Consider the following 19585-nt stretch of genomic DNA (forward strand, 5'->3'; position numbering starts at 1 on the left):
GGGAGGAATAACTTCCAAAGACCACCACAGACGTTTGCTTCAGTGCCCATAAAACAAAACCTCTGGGGAAGCCACCAGGGTGGTCTTAATCACAGCAGGAGCCTCTCCAAGCACCAGAATTGCTCAGGTTCACAATGACAGAAGGCGTGGCTAAATGGAATAAGCTCCTCTCCTGCCTACACCAGATACTTCATCCTGGGACTCGTGATTTAGACCCTTAAGGACCTGATAGAGCTTGGCCATGGTGGACACTGGGAAAAATATAGGCACAATGGGATTAATTTATTTTTAAAAAATGAAAATGTATTGTGCTTTTGGAAAGAAATTCATAAATATTATGCTTCCATGGAGTAAAAACAATATGTACCAATATATTTTCTGCCCCAACTTAGGAAACAGGTTCCCAACTCCAAGATTACATAAATGTGTTAGTGAGCACAGTTTTACATGTCCATAATTCCTTCTTTTTCCTGATGTATATGCAGGCAAAAACTTCACTGGCATGTGTGATAGTTCTTACATGATTGTAATATATCTCTACCTGAAGAGCAGCAAATTATAAAAGCAGATTCTGTATCAGCTACCAGATTGCTGCAGAGGAAAAAACTACCTATAAAACAAAAAAAACTCCCTACAAACCCAAACAAACACTGATCTCACATTTAAAACTGTTTTCCTGACTTTTCCTTTCAAAAAATGCATAACATTAGTTGTGTAAAAACTAAACCACCATATGAGGCATATTTTAAAGCCTCATATAAACAATGAAGCTTTTATGGCATCCTCAGAGCAAAGAATGTCCAAATATGGCTGAGAGTTAAGTACCCTGAGAATTAACTGCTCTTAATAAATTCACTGAAGTTTGTAAGTCCACATTTACCGAGAATCAGAAGAGAAATAAAGGGAAGAGAATGTGATTCAACTCATTTTCCTGTACCATTCTCTAAAGATGATGTGTTATAAATTTCCTCCATATCTTGGATGCTGGAGGCATCTGTTGAATCTTGGTCACTGACTACAATTCCTACTGAAGAAAGGCTAGAAATGAAGGAGTGCATCTTTTTTGCATAAATATCCCTAATGTTAAAATAAGGTAGGTCATTACACTTCTCTTTGCGATCATTGTTGCATTGGTCTGGATCAATATCTTTTTGTTTTTGATAGTACTTAGAAAACTTATTGAAAATAATGGTAATTGGAAGTGCTACCACTAGTATCCCACAGATAATGCATAGGGTGCCGAGCAGCTTTCCAGCAAGCGTGACTGGGTAAGTGTCCCCATAACCAACAGTGGTCATGCTGATGGTTGCCCACCACCAGCAAACAGGGATGCTGTGCAGTTCTGATGAGTCATCATCTTTCTCCACTGAGTAGACAAGCACTGAAAAGATAGAAATCCCAACAGACAAAAACAAAAGCAGAAGTCCAACTTCTTGATAGCTATGTCGCAATGTGGCACCTAAAGACCGTAGTCCTACAGAATGTCTGGCCAGTTTCAGGATGCGAAATATCCTCATTAACCGCAGGATCTGAACCACTTTTCCCATGTTTTCAATATCTTCACTTTCTTCTTCCTTCGTGTCCACAGCCAATGTGGCATAAAATGGGATAATAGAGACAAAATCAATGATATTCAGTGGTTTCTTCCAGAACTTCTTTTGACTCGGAGCAGTGATGAGCCTGATCACTAGCTCAGCAGTGAACCAGATGATGCACGTAATCTCCACAGCTTCCAGCACAGGGTCTTCAATCTCCCTGTCATTGGCATCCAGCCTTTGAAACTCTGGCATGCTGTGAATGCACATGGCCACGATTGACGCCAGGACAACACTCAGGGACGACACGGCAATTAACTTGGCAGACAAGCAGTATGCAGGATTTTCCATTCTGACCCAGATCTTCTTTCTTATTTCACCAAAACACAGATTGTCAAACTTTTCCAGCTCTTTATCAAATATGGATGACTCTTCGTTAGAGGAGTCTATACTTCTGTCATTGCTCTTCTGATCCCAGTCTTTCTCAGGACCTTCTTCTTTCCTTTCTTGGTACCGATTGCTGCAGCAAGAATCAATAAACAGCTCATTTATCCCCCAGTACTCTATTTCCTGGCAGAAGGAAAAGACACAAAGTTCTTCCATGACATGAAGTTTGCCCGTATAGTAAAAATTCAGAACATATCGGAACAAGGAAGGATTCCTGTCAAAGTAATATTCCTTGTCTGCAACACTATAATCATCACACAGTTCTAAAATAGCCTCTTCTGAATGGCATTTCAGAAGTTTCCCAAGTCTGGTATGGGGAAATCGGAGCAAGGTGCTTTGATCCACTGATTGCTTAAAGCCACCCACATTCAAATTGATAAGTTCTGCGTCTTTGCCAGGTCTGCGGAAAAATTCACCATAAACCATTTTGAACAGAAGAGTTCTGCTGCTGGTGCCCAACGAGATTACATTGAACCTGAAAAGAACATAAGATACTGTTAGAACATTTAATTCAGTTTTGCTCTTGTGACACATTCTTTTTTCCATCTCCAGTTACTGTGAAATGCTATAACAAAAAAGAAATGAAATGATGAATACCATAATTCAGCATTTCACAGAAGGAGGTTTAAATCAGTTTGATGGTTTTACACAGCTTTAGCAAATTTGAAAGCAATGGATTCTGGTTTAGCTCTCCTTAATTTTTTCTGGTGTGGAGGAAGAATGCCTAATTCATCAGTAAATTGGTCTCTGTTCTACTATCACACTGAAATTAATAGTCGCGAAATATGTTTACTTCAACAATGTAAAAAATCTTTAATTTAAAGACAGAAAACTTGTCAATCCATCAAAACATTTAGGACAAAGCTTAAGAGCAGGTGTCTCTCAATTATGGTTGCAGTAGAGTTGTATTGATTTATACGATGTTGCAATTTATAATCCACTACTTTCAGCATTATCTGATTGAATGTGGACTGCAATTACTTCTGTTGTCATATGAATTAATTTCTTTCTAGAGTCATCCACAGAAGAGCATTCTGTATTCTTGAAAACATATCAAATGTGCATTTGAAGCTTTCCAATTCCTGACTTCAGAGTTTTGCCTAGTACATATTTGGGTATCTGCACTCCCTCAACGTATTTTTCCACCTGCATTCCTACTCACCTGGAGTGTCACAACCCTCTTAACAACCTTGGTCAGTTCCAGAAGCAATTCCTATTCTGCCACAGCATAGCCATGCTGAGAAGTCGGTGTTGAAATGTCATTTCTGGAAACAGGAGCCTCCAGACATGGAACTTCCAAGGAAATGTTGCCTCAGCAAGTCACTGTGGATACCTGCAGATAGACAAAAGTACATTTCAATTTTTCATATTTTACTGTAAGTTAAATCATTCAGCTGAAACTAAATTCAAAAAGGCAGATATAGTTACTAGCAAATAAGTTAGCTCTTTCAGGAGAACTTAGCTTTTGCTTTCCCTCTAAGGAACAGTTGTCTTCAACCCAAAACTGGCAGTTCTTACACTTGTCATGAGATTATATATAACTTCTGATAATGAGGAGAGCAAATTTTTTGATCTCTGACACTTAAACATTAATTGATGTATACTAAACTAATTTATTTCAATTTAATATGGAAGTCAGTGAATTTTAAATGTGACAAGAAAGCATCATAATTCTCCAGTCCTAACAGACAGACTCGTATCATGCAAAGAAATTGCTTTGGTGCTCTTTAATGGCTTGGGGAAGCTACTCAGGGAACAGACTGTCATTTCTATACCTGTCCATCTTTCAGTGCCTCCTGCAATAGCAGCAATTATGATTCAAAGTTGGAACATGTTAGAGTTTGAAGATTTTTTGCTGCTCCTTAAGGTCTCTTGACTCAGTTGAAGGTCATTAAGGTTATATCTATTTCCCTGTTTGTAGTCTGTGCATCATGGTTGCATCCCTGCTGTATGTTGGCACAAGAGAGGAGCGCCAGCACTGCTTTACATAAGACAAACCTGGGCATTTTCCTCAAACAGGAGTCACTGTAAGTGACTACTTTAGTAAGCGCCAGAGTGGATGGTTGGGATACTGGGCCTCAAGGGTGTGCCCCACTTTACAACACCAGAACAAGTAAGAGGCAAAAGAACAAAATAACCCCACTCCACAATCTTTATTTACTGTCAGCTAGAACAATTCCGTTTTCATTCAGCCTCAGGCATTTGCATTAATGGTCTAGTTCTTTTGAGCCATATAGCCCCACTCCCTGAATTTGTAAAGATAGCACGTGTTTTCTTTCTGTAGCTTCAAATAAAAGACTAGAGCCATAGGGTCTTGTGGAGAAGGGAAGACTTGACTGATATGAACTAACCTCTTGATATGAATCAACTGTGAATACCCTGAAGAGAGGTAAGTCTGCATCTCCACCACTTCTAGCTACAGCTCCATCAGTCACCCAAAGTAACTCACTCAGTATGAAACTTCTTAGGCACTTCTATCTAATCCAGAACTGACTTCCTCATCATTTTTAAAACAAACTGACTGAACTGGTTGCATCCCAGACATAGAGCCATTTTCCGTCTATTGATCCCAAGTCTATTGTCCCAAATGGAAGGATCCAGCGAGGCCGCTTGCCCTGCAGTGACACACTCTGCTGCAGAGCTCCCAACCTCCTTTTACTGCAGCAAGACCTAAAGGGAGACAACCCCATCCTGCTTCACAGTAGGGTCAACCCTCATGCACAATTTTGTCCTTGTCACTTGTTGATTATAGCAAAAGATGGAAATGGGAAAAGCCTTAAAAACTGGGTTCAAACTTCTGATTAAATGCCAAAGAGAGGAGAAGGAAATGCAGATGCAGATCCATGCTCGGAGGGAAAGCACCAAACTGCCCAGAGAGCTGAAGAGTTTATCAGCCAGAAGCTGAATCCCTCCAGCTGAGACTTTCCTAGTATCTATAAAATGTAATGATTTATTTTCTCTGTGATGGAGAGAACTACTGTTTAGAGGAGCAACTTGCAACTGCCATGAAGGAAAGGACTTCTGTTACCTTCTTGACACTCCAGAGCCTTCCAGACAGGGTGAGAACAGAGAAATAGATCACTGGGAGCTCATGGTGGCAGGGTTTCAGGGAGCAAGTTAAAGCACATCAGGTTTTAACACAGATCCATTTTTCTGTTTAGGTGGAGGTCACAAAGGACTTTCTGAGCCATGGCTCACTCACTTCACCTTTAACTTCCCCACATGCAAGGGTTTTTTTAGGTCTGTCGCAAACATCACTAGAGACCTACTCCGTGCTGTTCTCTCTTACTATTTTCCTTGTATTACTTTTTGATAGTCCTTCATACAAGTAGGAACACAGAGTCTGATGCTATAAACGTCACGTATTCTACTTCTGCTTCTTCATGGGACTCATTCCAACCAAAGCTACTGAAAATCTCATAGTAATCTCCCTGTGTATAACAACCACTGACACGTATAACGCATGAACAACCAGATGCTGAAACTACATATTTGTTCTGGTAATTAATTCTGCAAAAACAGACATCTATCCAGAGGGAGCTTTATTTATACAGTGAAAGAAAAATGTTATTTTGAAAAATGGGACAAAGCATTTCTTTTTCTAGCTACACTACAACCTCCTTTAAACAACTTATCTTAAATCCAAATCACTTTTGAAACATTTTTTTTTTTTTGAAACACATAATTTTACTGTGTACATAGCCTACCATACAATCAAAACAAAGTTCTTGTTCTGTAAAGACATAGGGGGGTGGGGAAAGCACTACATGAGACATACTGCTTTTTAACTAAGCAAGACAGAGAACAGTCAGCTTTTATGACATGATAAACTGTGTACATAGAAGTGATTTTACACCTTAGTTTGAAGACAGGTATTTACTAGCTAAAAGAATGCTTGTAAGACACAGTTGCTCCAGGCATTTCCAAGGCTCAGCTTTTAGGAATGATTAAGACATAAAATAAAAGCAATGATCTCTACTGAAGGGCAGCAGGACGCAGCTGATAAACAGTACCACGTTTAACTTATGATCTAGAGCCAAGCTCTGTTTTCACAACACTATAAATTAAAAAAAGAAAAAAAATCAATCTGAAGGACTGGGGTGACTGGAGGTCAAAGTATATTCAAAACCAAACTGTCTCTATTTATGGATTAATTTCATTAAGTAAAATCTCTGCTTCACTTTCAGCAATTTATTGAGATGAGAGCTCTAGCAATGTCAGCTAATATAAAAAACAGGCAAGATCTCATATTAACTAGGGGTGTTTCTGACCATAACAAAAACAAAGGAAGTTTTACTCAGAAATAACTAAAGCAAGAACTTAGTGCTCAGCAAATCCTTAGTACACTACACGATGACTTACTGTTGAGACAGCAATATAAAACCATATTGATTATGCAGATGATATTCATGATGGTGCCTCCCTGAAATTGCTCTGTATAATAAATTCAGTGAGCAACAATTTACTGCTTTGTTTTGAGGGCACTGTAGTCATAATTTGTGCAAGATTCAGAGAGAAAAAGGATCTTGCTTAGGAAGGCCATGATTCAGAACCTACTATAATACTACTATTAAGCAATTTTTAGATTAAGACAAGAACATACAGGAAAGTTTCATATAACTATGTCAAGAGGAGCTTCATGATCCGAAGAATTTCTTGTTTGACTTGCAGGGACCTTGATCCCTGAGACATGGACCAGGACACTGTTGTGCCAGGCACCATCAGAACAATTTGTGGCATTTACACAAGTGACTCCAGCCACAGGGCAAAGACCACAGATGGCAACTTCTGTCTCGGCACAACATGCTCTCTACTCAAGGGAACCCTTTACTCACTCAACTGACTTTTTTACTCAAGGGTAAAACTGTGCTTAGCTGGAAACGATGCTTTCCTGGAGTGCCAAAGCCTGCGTCATGAACATCCGAAGAACACAGAGCTACCACAAACTTTGCAACTCTCCACTTGAAGTGCAACATTAACCTCTTTGATCTTCTATAAACAACAAGTATTCATATATAGCATAATAAACTGCTAACCATTCCAAAGCACACACGTCTTGCCCTGGAGAGAGTATAAGAGAGTAAGCAAACACATACCAGATGTTAGTTATTCGGTTGCTTTAATTGCTTCAGTTGTTTCAATGAGCTACTGGATAAGAACTCATATAGAATAGAAAATGAAACAAAACACAAAAGAAAGATGCCTACTGGAAGAATCAACATTATTTTCCGAGATGATGGAAAAAAAAAACAACAAATAGAAGTTCCAAATGTTAGGCTTGGGGGCCAAATAAAAGCCAGTCATAAGGAAAGCTGCATGAAAAGGATACAAACACTAGAATAAAAAACAAAGCGACAGGATCCAACTCTTCCCAATCCAATTTGGAGATGGGCTCTAGCCAGCGCTTCTGCAGTCACACATTGTTGGTAAGGCCACAGGCCCATTGTCTGGCTTGGAAGGGGGATAGCACATTTCTGGGCTTTTAGCACGCTGTGAAATCCCTAAAGCTCACAAAAGGAGAGTCACAGAGACAGAGTTTATATATACTGTTCCTTTGAGAGCGCTATGACACAGATGTATAACATACCCCAAAGTGCTGTGGTTTCCAATCTCTTCTGGAACAAATCCCTAAAAGATTTTTAGTGGCAATGTGGATCCCCATACCACAAATTTATTTGTCAGCAAAATTTCTCTTTCTCAGTTACCTTCACATCTCCTCTACACAAAGTCCCTGTACTCTGTGAGGTCCTACGTCACAAGCCTCAACACATTTTTTTTTGACATGTTTTACATTTGAGCATGATAGTACCTCAGCTACTGGTAATTCCAAATTGGGACAGTTTCAGCTTTTGTTCGCACTAATCTGTCTGTGATTATCCAGGCACAATGGAAAGTTGACCTGATTTACAGTTGGATAGACTATGTTGTGCTTCGCTACTTAAAATATTCAAAGACAGCACATCCCTACAGATTTTCTACCAGTTTGCTTCATGGCTACTTTGTCTATAGCCTCACCTCCTAGTTGCTACACAGTAGGACTTCATAAACCTTTCAAGACGAAGAAAGTTCACATTTCAGTGAGCTTTCCTCTAAGTTGAAAGAATATAAGTGAAAAGGGCCAAGTCCTGCTCACACTGAAGTCATACAATACTGACGGGAATGTGAAAGAGCTGGCAAATCTCTGTAACTCTACAAACTATTTACAGAGCTCAAGGATAATTTTCCCCAAAGAATCTGATGATCTTGGTAGATTTTCATTTTAGTGTTCCCAGTACAGAAAATAGAGTTTTGAGCAAATTCACTCTAGAGAGTCTTATTTGGGCATCCAACCATCCCCAGGCACCAGATTTTGCCTCATAATGATGCAGACAACCACCTGGGCTCTAACTCCTGCTAATTTCCTGACAGTTAAGAGCTTCTACAAATCACCCTGGCTACACACGTGCAGCTTCAGACACCTAAGTACTTTTGAAAAGCTGCGGATATGACCCTAACAAACTTCAGCTCAGGATCAACATTTTCACCAATTTTTTAAGTGTTTGATTTTGTCCACTCATCATAGCGCAAATACTTGTCTAACATGCCACCTAAAAGTACTATCTATGCTTTCTGACTCACTGAGCACAGTAAAACATCTAAATGCATGTATAATTTACTTGATCAATCACAATTAAGGATTTGGACTGAAATCCAGTTAGTATGACTTAAGCTATTGCCTGTCAGCTGGGCAGTAATAACTGCTTTAGCACACATAATTAAGCCTGAAAAAATGTAAGGCGATATTACTTGGCACGGCCTCTTTCATTGTGATATAAGCTGTAACCATCAACTCTCCTTTATAATATTTGACACAGTTAAGTTAACTGTAAAATCTTTCGCAAACAGCCTGTGGAGGCAGAGGTTAACCTAAAGTCATACAGCATAACTAACAAGACCCTCTGAAGAAACTGCTCTGTGGTTATGGACATTCTGTGAGGTAAAGAGGATAAATTAATCTGCTAAATTATTTGCTCAGTTGTAATTTATTTTTTATATTCCATTGGCGGTGACATCCTTTATCCAGAATATTGCATTAAAATGCCATGAAAATAATAGAATTATGCAACTACATTTCTCTTAAAATAGATTCAATACAGCCTCCCAGGAGACCTTAGGTAAATAAAGTTTGAGTTGAAATATCCAGGGCAAAATTTTGTTCCACATAAGCCTGCTTGGCTAAGTTCACCCCTGGTACAATTCTACCGATGTCACCAGACTGTTTCAGAAACTGAACTTGTGCCAAATGTTCATGCATCTTTGCAATAAAATGCAGATGAGAAAGAAACAATCATCATTTGGAAACACCAGTAGCTGCCAGGAGCACTGCTGACAATAAAATGTAAAATGATTTAAGTATCTGTATCTGTGGAAAGATAGTCTTCGAGGCAAAATATACTTTCTTTTATAAAATCACCTCCTCCAAAAGACTGCCTAAGAAAGAAATGGAGCTATTATAACTAAGAGTGAAAGAACACAAGCGAGAATAGAAGAATAAGCACCCCCAGCACATGGCTTATACTGCTTAGCTTAGGCACATGTTTTCAAGGGGGTGAACGACCCACTGGAGAAATCCATCTCTGTATTGACTAGATAGGCAGCCTATACGATAGGCACCATAAGGTGTCTAACTGGCATATGGCTAATACTAGGTAAAATGAATCCTTCCAAAGTGAAATTCTGTTGATTTTCACCATGAGCATGATGGTAAGGACAGAGTATATGCCAGGAGGTGGGTAGGAGAGAGGGGCAAGGAAAAACAGCACCAGCCATAGCATCAACATGACTGGGCCTCTCCAGTATCTGAATGGGGACTACAAGAAAGCTGGGAAGGGACCAAGGGCATGTAGTGATAGCACAAGGGGTAATGGCTTCAAACTGGAAGAGGGAAGTTTTAGATTACATATTAGGAAGAAATTGTTCCCTGAGGGTGGTGAGGCACTGGAACGGGTTGCCCAGAGAAGCTGTGGATGGGGGGGGTCCCTGGATGTGTTCAAAGCCAGGTTGGATAGGGCTTTGAGCAACCTGGTCTAGTGGGAGATGTCCCTGCCCATGGCAGGATGGTTGGAACTTGGTGATCTTTAAGGTCCCTTCCGACTAAAACCACTCTATGATTCTGTGATTCTATGACAGAAGCTTCTTTGGGAATGCAGTCAGTGATCTGAATTGCTTTCTCATATAAATAAAGAGCAGGGAGCGAGATCTAATACCACCCAGTTATCAGAATGTCACCTTGTGCAATGATTTAAAGACACCAAAAAAAAAAAAAAAGAAAAAGGTATCCTCTTCCTAACTTTAAAATCTCCTGGAGGTAACTCGCATTACAGCAGTTAACAAGGCTTGCACCTTGCAACGTTCCCAGAGGCTTTGCAATTTATATTCTGTTCAAATAAATTAAAAGATCATTATCCACCTTAACTAAGTGGAATTGACAGATTAAAATGTGATTACTTGAAAATCTACCCATAAATTCCCACCAATAAAGCATAGCTATAATGCTGCAGTTACAGTACCTGTCGGCTTCCACAGACAGCTGACCACATTAAGCATTTCCTTGAGCTATATTGTCCTAATTGCTGAAGTTCGCAAAAATATTTAATGAGATGAGAAGATCTCCAAGGCATTGTTACGACCAGGTCAGCATTGCTGTGATTTGATGGTAAAATAAATTCTCTCTCTCCAGGTTACTTTTTGGCAATAACCTTGTTTGGCAGGTCATTTTAATGACACCCATCAAGAGTGCTCTTTGAAATGAGCATTGTAACTTGTAGGTCAAAGGATTTCTGCAATGAGGGCAGTTTCTATAGATTCCCTTCCGCAAATTAATATTCTGTACCCCATTTTCCACGGAGTCCCATTGTTCCCATTCAAGTACTTCTCCAATAATGATGATTAACAAAAAAAATCCTATTGTTAGGCCCATTGTGTTAATTTTTGGTACCACTAGTGGTCAAAAACATCTGACAATGATCCCAGCATCAGACATTTTTCCATATAGGAAAAATGACATGGAAGGTACATCAACCTCACCAGGTTGATGAAGTACATCAACGTATTTCTTAAAAATAATTCTGCATTCTCCTTTCGCCATGAGATTAGTCTAGAGTCTAAGGAAGTCCTCAGCAAAAGTCTATTTCACTCATAGAGGTAGTTTGGATTTGAAAGTTTAATTACCTTAGCAAATAAGATGATGATGATGATAAATGTCCATGAGCAAGCACAGCCCACATCCCCTCTCACTATAACTCTCCTCAATAGCTAGCACATACCAAACCAGGTACTGGTACCCTGAGGCACAGGATCAGGTACTCAGGCCCAGCACCAGCAGACAAATGCGTTCTGACAGACCAGCCCTATAGCAGGTAAGTTAAAAAAAAAGTGATTTATAGGAGTCCCCTCACAAACAGAAAGACCAGTCTCTAACTGGACTCAGCGGCAGGTCCAGTAGCCGCTGTTTAACACATGTGCTGCTGCTGTTACCCAGCAAAACTACTCAACTGGTCTGTTAATGATCCTCAGGCTCATTTTTCCTGAAATGTGACATCTTCAAATATTTCTCCTTTTTTTAAAAAAAAAAAAAACAAAACCAACACATTTAGCTAGAGTAGAAAAATCTAAATATTATTCCTGCATTTATAGTGCAGTTTCAAGAGTCAGTGGTTGCATTGAGAGGCTATGATGGCAGAGGTGAGAAAGTGCACAATCTGTCCCACCACTACAACCCCTCCAGGCCTAACGTAAAGGGATAAACAATTAGACATGACATTTTTTCTCTAATACACAGGCGCACGAACCATTTAAGACTCTCCTGAGCTCTCAAGAAGAGTGTTAGGGATTCATAAGCCTCTGCAGAGAGGTGAATTATACCTACAGTGAACCATAATTCTTCCATGTTAAGGAAAGGAATATGGAATTCGGTGAAATTCAGAATGTTCGTATGTCTTGTGGAATGGGAAGAGAGATTAAAATTAAGATTTAACTTACTGCTAGGAAGACTGACCTGATATTCAAAATTTTCCATTCATAAGTCCATCCTACATTTTGTGTTTGGAAAGGAAAACTACTTATTCTTATTTCTCACTTTGCAGTCTGAGGAATTGTCCTCCAGTTCCAGGCACAAGTGACTCCTAATGCTGAAGGACTGTTGATCATCTCTGGTCCCAGATTTTCTCTTCCCTCTCCTAATCTTTCTTTCTTTTTCCTTTTTTTTTTTTTTTTCTTTTTAGAAGCAAGATAATGTTTCTAAAGGACACAAAGTCGAATCACAACAGTCAGTTTCATGGGGTGAAAAAGTTGTTCTGAGCAATTACAAATCTATGCCCTCCATAAAGTAGATCTTTTCCACCTTATGCTGGGAAGAGACACCTATGCACATAAAACCCAGGACTACATTGTAGTACATCATAGCAGAAAAAAACTGTTAGGAGACATGTGAAATCAATCCTGCCTGTGCTACCAATCACACCTTCACCAGAACTCAGCCACGGGACCAAAATAGCTAAAAGGGCAATTCAGCCACAGATGGCACAGTGCTAAACCACTCAATTGGCTGCCCATAACTTTTGAATTCATTATAGTTTTATTCTGTAAAGTCCTGGCTTTGGGATAAGCTGCTTAAAAAAATTATCTCCCCACAATATTGTTATGGGTGTATCTCAGTCACTTTGGGTTTTATTATTTACAAATTAAATGGGCACATTACATTAGTAATATACTATGGAGTACAGAAATTAGGTTGGGAACAGACCTTGAAGAGTAATATAACTCAATCCCTCCCCCCACCTCAAGGCAGGATCCTAAATTCCTAAACAAGTTTTGACAGATGTTTATTTAATCTCCCATGATAAAGCCTGCCCAGAGAGGCTGTGGAATCTAGTCCAGTGCTTGAATGCCCTTGTTCTCTCAAAATTATTTTCCTAATATCTACTTAAGCATCTTGTTCAGTTCAGGCCCATGGATGTATATACTTAGAGTAGATTTGGAATGGGATGGAGTCACTGAGGACCCACAGCAGAACCAGGGTATCTACAAATTCTCTGTAACAGTTCAGTTTCTCCCTTTGCTGTATATCTAACTTTACTTGGCAGTCTGAGTAGTTAAAGTTACATGGTATTTATTTTTTTATGTTTTGAAAAAAAGTCTATTAATCTCAGAGATAAACAAAGGTTTTCTTTACCATGGTGAAATTCTCCAAGACACTTGCAGAGTCTCTTAGGCAACAAGAACACAAGCAATTGTTATTGTGGATATTTTGGGTGAAACCTTCAACTGAAAAACTGTAAAAACCTTTGTGTTTGAAGCACGTTAATTTCAATAAAGGAGCCCGTGCTATTCAAAAAACAAATTCTCTTGACCCAAGACAACTCTGCAACAGAGCTCCAGATCTCACTTATGTGAGTCCTGCAGTCCACTTCGATCCAACAATCGCTTTCAAAGTATCCAAATAACTTTTGCAGTGTGTGAGCATGCATGACACGAGGCCACACGCTAAGGGAGGATATGTGCAGGCAGTTGGAGAGAATATCTGCAAGAGAAACTTTCTTGAGCATAGAAACCCTGGATGCCAAAAAGGAGTTGGATGCAGCCTTCCAGCCGACACCAGCAACAGCTGGTATGTGTCCATCAGGTGCCATCTCACAGTGGGAGACAGAATGTAGCATGGTGCTACAGAAACGTTAGATGCAGACCAAGCTCTGGGAACATACTGCTCAGAGCCACTGTGTAAGCTTTACCCATACTTATGCCTCTAGAAGCCTCATTTTCTTGGAGCACTCATATTTTGGGACATACGCTCACCACTCCTATAATAGACATCGCTTTGTTCCACCCCTCTTCTTGACTTTCGAGGTAGCACCACAAATTAATTTGTGTTGAAAAGGTCCTTTAGAGGTCATATTGTCGAATCCAATGCTCAAAGCTGGTCCAGGTAGAGCAGCTTGTACAGGGCCAATTGAGTTTTGAATATCTCCAGGATTTCCCAAACTCTCTGGGCAACCTGGTCGAGTGTTGGACCCCTCTTATAGTGAAAATATTTTTCCTAAAGTCCAATCAGACACTCTTTTGTTCCAACTTGGGTTCACTGGCTTGCATCCCATTGCTGTGCATCTCTGAGAAAAGTTACCCATCAGGTTACTGTAGACCACAGTAAGGTTTTCCCTGCACCTTCTCTTCTCTAGATTGAACAAACCCATCTTTCTCAGCCTCTCCTTTTACCCTCTGTGCTCCAACCCCCAACCATCTTGATGGCCTTCTGCGGGACTCACTCCAGTATGTCATGTCTGTAGCAGAGAGCCCAAGTCTGGACACAATCCTTCAGACACAGTCTCACAGTGCCAAGCAGGGAGGAATAACTGCTTCTGTGGACCTGCTGGCTACAGCCTGGCTAATAAAGCTGAGGATGCATCTGGCCTTCATTGCAAAGGCACGTTATTCACTCGTGTTCAACGTGTTTCCTACTAGGATGCCCATGTCCTTCTCTACAGAGCTGCTTTCCATTCAGTCCCCAAACAGTACTGTTGTATGGGGCTACTGCAGCCTGGGTAGAGTTTCTCCAGGATGTTGAAGTCACTTTTAACAGCATCCCATAGGCATATCAGTGTAGTACTAGCTATCTCAGTCCTCCAAACCAAAGGTATTTTCCTCGCTTACTTCAACTTGGCTGTCCCCACAAAGCATTCAGCAAGGACAGACATTTGCCAGAAAATGTGTGAAACAAGTACACGACAGTCTAAGATACAAAATTGCATCAGTGCACCACTGTTAAATTGAATATTCATAGAAATAGCTGAGGCATTGCCATCGTACACAAAAAGGAACAGCCAGCAAATAAATTTTTCACCAAATAAGCATTAGTCCTACCAGTGCAATTCATCTCAGCACCTGTCAGTATTATTACCCATCATTTTTTCAGGAAGTATTGAGTAGCTACTAACACCTGGATTTACACATGCAAAATAATACTGCACATTGGCGGAACTTGTAAGGTACTATAGGTGTTATGTGCGTGGGATGGATTCTGGTAATCTTAATACATTGGCACCAGTATAGGTTAGGGGTGGACCTGCTGGGAAGTAGTTCTGAGGAGAAGGATCTAGGGGTCCTGGTAGACAGTAAATTATCCATGAGCCAGCAATGTGCCCTTGTTGCCAAAAAGGCCAATGGAATCCTGGGCTGCATAGGGAAGAGTGTGACCAGTAGGTCGAGGGAGGTCATTCTCCCCCTCTACTCGGCACTGGTGAGGCCACAACTGGAATACTGTGTCCAGTTTTGGGCTCCCCAGTTCAAGAGGGACAGGGAACTGCTGGAGCGAGTCCAGCGAAGGGCAACCAAGATGATTGAGGGATTGGAGCATCTCCCTTACGAGGCAAGGCTGAGAGAGCTGGGACTCTTTAGCCTGGAGAAGAGAAGGCTGAGGGGAGACCTTATGATGGTATACAAGCATCTAAAGGGTGGGTTGAAGGAGGATGGAGCCACACTCTTCTCGGTGGTTCCCAGTGACAGGACGAGGGGCAATGGGCACAAGTTGGAACATAGGAAGTTCTGTTCCAACACACAGAAAAACTTCTTTACAGTTTGGGTGACAGAGCACGGGCACAGGCTGCCCAGGGAGGGTGTGGAGTCCCTTCTCTGGAGATTTTCAAGACCCGCCTGGATGCAGTCCTGAGTAATGTGCTCTGGGCAATCCTGCTTTAGCAGGGGAGTTGGATGAGATGATCTCTAGAGGTCCTTTCCAACTGTGATTCTGTGTCTGCACAGCCCATAACAATATAGCCATTTACTCAACAACCCAATGTCAGGCCCTATGAAGTTATTCAGGTGTAATTTTTACTATTGCCTCCCAATGACAGAAAGTTTGGAACAGAATATAAAGCCAAACCAAATTAGAAGGAATTTCAGAAGCCAGAAACAGCCTTTCCTCTCCTTCCTTCTCCCACCTTATTTTTACAAATATATTCTTCTCATGTCTAAGATGACCTATACAAATGTCCAGAGAAGAAAAACGGAGACAAAGTGGCTGGGTAAATCCTGATCCCACAAAATCAGCAGAGGTTTGGCAGAAGACTTTAACAGGATGAGGGATTTCTTAGGCTTTTACCTGGGCTAAACTTTAGCTAGACAGATTCATAAACTCCCACAATGAGCCCCAAGGATTCTGAAGGCACCACAATATGGAGGCAGCTCATACCAACAGGTCCAGAGGACGATCTGAAATTCTGACTGCGTATCTTCAGAGAAAGAATTAGATTTAATTAAGCATATGCAGTGCATTGGAAGAAACTAATTTAAAAGCAATACATATTTATGTGGTAGTTTTCCTATATAAGCTGCTGCTTGAAGCAAAGTACCACCAAAGACCACTTTAAGCTAAAACCTGTTTGGCCTTAGCAGCAGTGCTAATCCACAACTCACTAGGAGGAAGAAGACACCTGAAATTATGTTCCTTTCTTTTTGTCTATGTTTGAATGAAGTACTTCAGTATGTGCTCTGTAAAACCTCGGAGAGAAAAATGATGACTTCTGCCTCTCACTTCATTTGTGCAGCAGTTTCCCACAGGTCCCAGGGGCCCCAAAGATCAGACTTTGTATCTGAATACATAAACACTTGATACCAGCTGAAATCAGTAAGATTTATCACTAAGAGAAGCATGTTTGATTGCCTAAGATCCAAGTCTCAGGCCTAGGGCCAGGAGCTGTCAAAGATATCAGCTGAGACTCAGTCAGAAGTTTTCAGGTAGAGGCAGGCATACACAAGCAAAAGGAGTCTCTTTCAAGTCACACTGGGCTTCTTACAAGTCAATGAATAAACTTGTGCTCAAGTGTTACCTTGAACTGGAGCTTTTGCTCAGCGCCAAGGATAACCGATAGCATAAGAAGGCTGAAACAGATTCCCTGTCTCTAGCATTGGCAGAAGACCTCAGAGACTGGTGCGGGGTCTGGAGCACAAGTCTTATGAGGAGCAGCTGAGGGAACTGGGGTTGTTTAGCCTGGAGAAAAGGAGGCTCAAGGGAGACCTTATCGCTCTCTACAACTACCTGAAAGGAGGTTGCAGAGAGGTGAGAGTTGACCTGTTCTATCAAGTAACAGGTGACAGAACAAGAGGAAATGGCCTGAAGTTGTGCCAAGGGAAGTTTAGATTGGACGTTAGGAACAATTTCTTCACTGAAAGGGTGATCAGGCATTGGAACGCATTACCCAGGGCAGTGGTGGAGTCCCCATCCCTGGAGGTATTTAAGGGTTGTGTAGATATAGTGCTCAGGGACATGGTTTAGTGGTGGGTTGTCAGTGTTAGGTTAATGATTGGACTAGATGATCTTACAGGTCTTTTCCAATCTAGGAGATTCTGTGATTCTATGAAAAGTCTGGCTTCACAGCCAGGAGATGGCTGGAGCACCCCAGAGAGCCAGGAATAAACACTTTGCCTAGCAGCAAGTGCTCGCAGATTAAGCTTTTCTCATGTTTAAGAGTCACAGGTTTCAATGTATTCCACAACACCTCTTTGAGTGTCAAATATACTATGACACCCACAGAGCTAACTTGTCCTTAGTTTTGTACTTTTCTGTCGTCCTAACAAGTTAACCAAAATAAGTGGGGAAAACTGCTCTCTGCCAGGACTAACACACAGCAAACAGTGAAACAAAATCACAACGCCCTGGAAAGAACAGCTTACAAAAAATGAGACCATAAACACCATTACCGTTTCCAGAGTAATGGCACCGAGCTAAAATACCAGCAAGGACCCAGGCTATCCCCTTTGTTCAGCTCAAGCTTTTACCAATTTCATGGGTGAATTAAAAGAGCAGTATTGATCCATACTGGCTGTCCTTTTCAGTGCAAACATTGCCCTGGACAGGGAGACACACAGATCTCCGTAGCTTAAGAAGAATATACAAGGCAGCATTCTTTTCAGCTGCTTATTCAGGGAAAAGGTGTCTGCCACTAAAATGCCATGCTGAAACCATCATTCGATGCTTGTCACTAGCTAGGGCTAAAACATGGAGGACTGATTTAAGTTTGTGCCGCGGTAATGAGTTAGTTCTTTTCAAAATCAAAACCTAACTTATGGCTCTATTTGTTCTTCTTTCAACTGGCAATAAATGGAGTTCATAAAATTACAAAGCAGCTTTGGAATTGTAATCCAGTTAAATCAGCACTTACAATGATTCAGATAATTGAAGAGTTTTAATTAAAAAAAAAAAAAAGAAGAGAAAAGATATAATAAAATCTTCAATAGAAAGAAGTCTTCTTTGGGACATACCCTATCCTCCACCACCCCCCTTTTAAACATACTGACTGACAATAATTGCATGCTAAAGTAATGTTGTAGGTTTATCATTGTGTCTCACAAACTATGAGGTTGATTCTTCTCTCCCTAAAGTCAAGACTGTGAATCTTCTTGCTCTCTGCAATACACTCTCCCCTGGCATCAAGGTTTCTGAGCCGAAGCTTTCACAACAGTTAACACCACTGAAAGCAGCATCACCTCTTCTTAGCTCAAGGAGAGTCAGTAGAAGAAAAGCAAGGAGCAGAGCAGAGCTATCAGAAACGCTTCCAACTTTTATCAAACTACCCAGGCTGTGTCTGAACTCCTCCATGCAAATCAAAGCAGTTCATGGATTTTTCCTGAGCTGGCTATCTGCCTGCCACAGGTAACCTGCCTGTAGTTACATCAACAGCAGCAATCAATTTGTTGGGCTCAGAGAAAAAGAACAAAAAACAGAGAAATATAAAATGCCCCCTATATGGCACAGCAAATTGCTAACACTAAGTTTTACAAGACTATTACAGTTTTTGTCCGTAAATCTCACAGCACTTTATTAACTTAAAGCTGCTGTGAGGCGGATGCCTTGGGCTCCGTGCTTTGGAAGCTGAACCTGAGATTTGAGAAGTGACCTGTTCAGTGTCACGTAGCGGGTCAACATGTTCGACTTCAACATTCCCAATTCCATAAAGCCTCTGTCTTTGCTTTGCTTTTAGTGAAAACTGAGGGAGAAGAGGGGCCAGCAGCCCTCTGCACAGACTGAGCTCTGAGCCTGTCAGTAGAACAGCACTGGACTAGAATGATTAAAAACATGGAACAATTAAACAGTTTTTAAGATGTCAGTTTGCGTCTAAATTGCTTGTCCAAGTTGATGAACAAAGGACAAAAATGTACAAAAGAGGAAGAAAAAAAAAGGAAAGCAAAATTCTCTGTCTCAGATGATCAATAACCTGTCCTCTTTAAACCAGCCATGCTCCCTTTGGTCAACGTGGCCTTTGCTGGTTTTGGCTGGCAGGCTGGCAAGACCAAAATATTCCCAAAAAAAGGAAAAAGGAAAAGTTCATTTATTAGCCTTTACCCCAAGACAATCCTACCCCAAGACAATCCTGTTCAGAGCACAGGCTGCTCCAGCAGAATAGGTACACGTCCAGAGCACGCACACCTTGCCAGCACAACCCCTCCAGAACAAGAACGGTGACCACAATTGGACCTTCTAACATAAGTGATAAAGCTTATCTTTCCAGAAGGCAAATCTCTCTTGAAAATAAGATCGTGACTGTGGAATGAGCTCCCTCAGAAACTAAGGACCA

The 19585-nt window shown here is 40.9% G+C and overlaps 1 protein-coding gene across 1 annotated transcript; it reads right to left on the reverse strand.

The window, feature by feature from the left end:
* Positions 1-923: 923 nt before the first annotated feature.
* KCNS3 (potassium voltage-gated channel, delayed-rectifier, subfamily S, member 3) lies at positions 924-2454 on the reverse strand. The gene has a single exon (XM_009885323.1). The coding sequence runs from the start codon at positions 2406-2408 to the stop codon at positions 924-926; it is 1485 nt and encodes a 494-aa protein (XP_009883625.1). The 5' UTR covers positions 2409-2454.
* Positions 2455-19585: the final 17131 nt, after the last annotated feature.

The sequence above is a fragment of the Charadrius vociferus genome, unplaced genomic scaffold (genome assembly GCF_000708025.1).
Source record: "Charadrius vociferus isolate BGI_N301 unplaced genomic scaffold, ASM70802v2 scaffold173, whole genome shotgun sequence".
NCBI classification, from domain to species: domain Eukaryota; kingdom Metazoa; phylum Chordata; class Aves; order Charadriiformes; family Charadriidae; genus Charadrius; species Charadrius vociferus.

Excerpts from the sequence above, each read along its gene's own strand:
- KCNS3 (XM_009885323.1), bottom strand. The coding sequence starts at position 2,408 with ATGGTTTATGGTGAATTTTTCCGCAGACCTGGCAAAGACGCAGAACTT.